Source organism: Juglans microcarpa x Juglans regia, chromosome 8D, assembly GCF_004785595.1.
Source record: "Juglans microcarpa x Juglans regia isolate MS1-56 chromosome 8D, Jm3101_v1.0, whole genome shotgun sequence".
Classification (NCBI taxonomy): Eukaryota; Viridiplantae; Streptophyta; class Magnoliopsida; order Fagales; family Juglandaceae; genus Juglans; species Juglans microcarpa x Juglans regia.
The window spans coordinates 312,355-315,771 of NC_054608.1; the positions used below are offsets into that span (position 1 = coordinate 312,355).

At 37.2% G+C, this 3,417-nt stretch overlaps 1 protein-coding gene across 1 annotated transcript; it reads left to right on the forward strand.

Moving 5' to 3' along the window:
* Nucleotides 1–392: 392 nt before the first annotated feature.
* LOC121242758 (GEM-like protein 4) lies at nucleotides 393–2,360 on the forward strand. The gene is made up of 4 exons (XM_041140707.1): nucleotides 393–956; nucleotides 1,040–1,120; nucleotides 1,465–1,739; nucleotides 1,837–2,360. Exons 1-4 carry the CDS (start codon nucleotides 830–832, stop codon nucleotides 2,008–2,010), a joined length of 657 nt encoding a protein of 218 aa, XP_040996641.1. The 5' UTR covers nucleotides 393–829; the 3' UTR covers nucleotides 2,011–2,360.
* The last annotated feature ends 1,057 nt before the right edge of the window (nucleotides 2,361–3,417 follow it).

A 3,417-nucleotide genomic window follows, 5' to 3' on the forward strand; every position in this document is an offset into this window, starting at 1 on the left:
TAGGATGGTGGTTGGTTGACGTAATACATTTAGTATGAAAATGCCTTACTGCTTTAATTATCTTATCTTATCTTTGAACCAAAGATGCTGGCATCAGAAAGCTCAAATGCCAGCTCAAAAAGCTTCAATGGCACACCCTCACACAGTCAGCATAAGAGAAAGGAGGCAACATATGACGGCTACCACGATCATGTGATTGAAAAAATCTTTCAAAAAATTTATTTCCTTGGCCCCCTTTGTACAATGGTATAGTTTCTAAAAGATTGCCTTGCTATTTCTGTGTCAAACTGTCACGAGCAATGAACCTGAAATATAGTAAAGGGCTGTAGAATGGTTCGATTGGAGAGTTCGAATTACATAATAATAGGGGCGAATTACTGAAAAGGAACTCAACTGTGAAAATAGGGCAGCATTCCAACTTCAACCATCTTAGTCTTGGTTTATTAATTTCATTAAGAGTAATATTGAAGTCTTGCAGAACAAGAATCAACCTTCTGCCGCTTTGGAGAATTCAGAATGTGAGAGCAGCACTTTTATACCATGTCTTTTCTAAAAGCAACCAAAACATAATCCATAATCTTTAACAGTCAGCCATGCATGCACCTTTATTTTCCTTGATGAGCCACAGCTGACTCATGCAACGAAAAGTTAAGATCAACCTACCATTTTAATCCCTTTAAATACCTACGAAAACTACAAAGTCTGATCAACCCAAGTAGCATTTCTTCCTTGTATTCTGATAGTGGAGAACGTTTGAAACCCCTTCCCGCACACAATTACCAGCTGTTCCAATTAGATTATAAGTGAACTTTTGCGCTATATTTCAGACATGAACATCTCACTTCAGGAACTTGTTCTTGGAATGCCAATCAGCTCAGCAGCCTACAGACTGGATAGGCCACAGAAGAGATACTTACCTGATCCTGCTAGTCAATACCATATTCCATCACTCAAAAGTGCGTCTCTAATCTCTCTGAATTTATCAATTAATTTGTTAAAATTACGCTTGTTCAGTAACGAGACAATCTTGTTATTGCAGGTAGTGCAGATTCAGTGCTTAATAGGAAGAACAAGCTTAGTAAAAAGGGAGACAGTTTTGTGCATGGATTCCGAGAGCATGGTAAGCAGATTTTATTTTACCTTGTTTATTTTTTATCTATTTCAATCCTTGCTTTGCTGCCTGCTGGGATCATTAAGTGCCTGAATGTCATTCATTTCTTCAAGTCTCTTGTTTTAAAGTTATATTCCAAATGGAACGTGGCTTTCATGGTTCAAGTTTCATTTTGCTCCATGTAATTGGTGGAAAGATGAAGGAAAAGCAAAATATATCTTCAAATGGTGGAACACATAGGATGGTTTTACTTTCCTCAAAAAATTTATGTTTCACTCTGAACATATGCATCTATAATCCTCCGAACACCACATCACAAATTCTAATTTCTTTTGATTGGTGTGAAACTGCAGTGAGACATGGGCCCAAGATCTCCGAAACTGTGAAAGGGAAGTTGAGCTTGGGGGCTAGAATTCTTAAAGTAGGTGGTATGGATAGAGTCTTTAAGCGGTTCTTCAGCGTTAAAGAAGGAGAGAAAATGTTGAAGGCTTCCCAATGCTATTTATCAACCACTGCTGGTCCTATTGCTGGCCTCCTCTTTATCTCCACGGAAAAGGTTGCATTCTGCAGTGAGAGATCAATGAAAATCTCTTCTCCAGATGGAAAGATGATAAGAATCCATTACAAGGTAATTAAGTTGCAAAAAATTATTCATTCCTCTGCCTCTCGCTCCCTCGCTTTCCGCTTGCTAATATTGACAAGTAAAATCCATATATATGATGCAGGTCTTGATTCCACTGAGGAAGATAGAGAAAGTTGATCAAAGTGAGAATGTCAAGAAGCCTTCAGAAAAGTACATGGAAATAGTTACAGTAGACAATTTTGACTTTTGGTTTATGGGTTTCTTAAATTATAAGAAAGCTTTCAGGCATCTGCAGGAAGCAATTTCACAAGCTTAGAGGAATTACTAATCACTCGAGAAGCAGAAATGGTCATTCCCATCTGCTTCAGAGATATATATTTTATGTACAGTTAGGAAAACTTCAAATGAAATTTCGGGCATTGTTTTAAATTTTGTGGTGACAAAATGCTGATCTCTGACTCTTCACAACCATCGGCTTAACAATTAAGAGACAAAAATCAGATTCTGCTGTGGTCACTGTCAATTTTGTGAAATATTAATCCTTTTGTTTTTCATTAATCCATGATGACAATGAAGGCTGAATCCGTTTTTGCCCCTTGGTTCAAATACTGGTAATCAATCTAGGCTCAACCTATGACAAGTGAAAAGGGCTAATACATAAACCCTAGCTATGAAGATCAACCGGATAGTCCACCAATCGCAAGCACCAGAAGAGTGTATGGATTTTTCCTGCATTACCAATTGCTCAATTCTTCTCTGTAGTCCTGCAATTCAATGCCGGTTTGAAGGCCTAGCTTCAAACTGGCAAATTATGGCACCAGCAAATTAATTTAAAGATCAGGGTCAGGGACCTAAATCATCATTATGAAAATCAAATATCTTCACATATATATATATATATAAGATAAATCTCTTCATATTATGAAAATTAAATCTAAGATAATAATCAAATCAAATTATTTCTTACGCAATGAAGTAAAGCAAGAAAAGAAACCCAAAGCAAACCACTATAAATAAAACCAGTAGATTAATATACAAGAACAGTATAATACCTCTACAGTATCTCTCATACAGTAGCATATCATATTTCGCATGTTTCCTCCTAGGCCTGTGCATAAAGGTCTTTGGCCTGATCAGTCCGAAACATCCGATCCGTCCAACCCGAATAAAGACAGGTTCATCAAGTCAAAGTTTAGTATTGGGTTTAGACATAAGCAACCTGTCGAAACCATGAAATCGAAATACCTTTGTGAATCTCTTCTCCCCACTGCGAAACCCTAGCCACTGTCGCCCTCTGCAGCTTCTCTCCACTTTATTTCAATCTATTATTCTTCACGCTGAGCACCACCAACGCCTTGCCACGGGTAATCTCTCTCTCTCTCTCTAAGATCTAACTTGTCTCCATGTTTCATTTTGAGTCATTGTCTCTCTCGAACGTTTCATTCTATTGATTTTTGCTATATTTCTATTTGATAATATTTGCTATTTGGGAGAGTTGCTATTTTTCTTTGGGGCCAATTGCTATTAAGACTAAAGGATACAACTGAGCATATAATGCCCACGGTTCCACCTGATAAAGATACAGCAATTACATGAGGCCATTCTGTTATGCATTCTGTTATGCGCTATCAATTATTTCTTATTTGTTATTATTATTTCATTCCTTTTTGTAATCTATAAATAGCAGCACACTGCTAGTACAGATAATGTGATTCTCCAGTAC

Bases quoted from the DNA above. Each gene is read 5' to 3' on its own strand.
- LOC121242758 (XM_041140707.1), top strand. From the start codon at position 830: ATGAACATCTCACTTCAGGAACTTGTTCTTGGAATGCCAATCAGCTCA. The intron at 957-1,039 runs GTGCGTCTCTAA...TTGTTATTGCAG, and splicing joins CCATATTCCATCACTCAAAA to GTAGTGCAGATTCAGTGCTT. The intron at 1,740-1,836 runs GTAATTAAGTTG...TATATGATGCAG, and splicing joins TGATAAGAATCCATTACAAG to GTCTTGATTCCACTGAGGAA.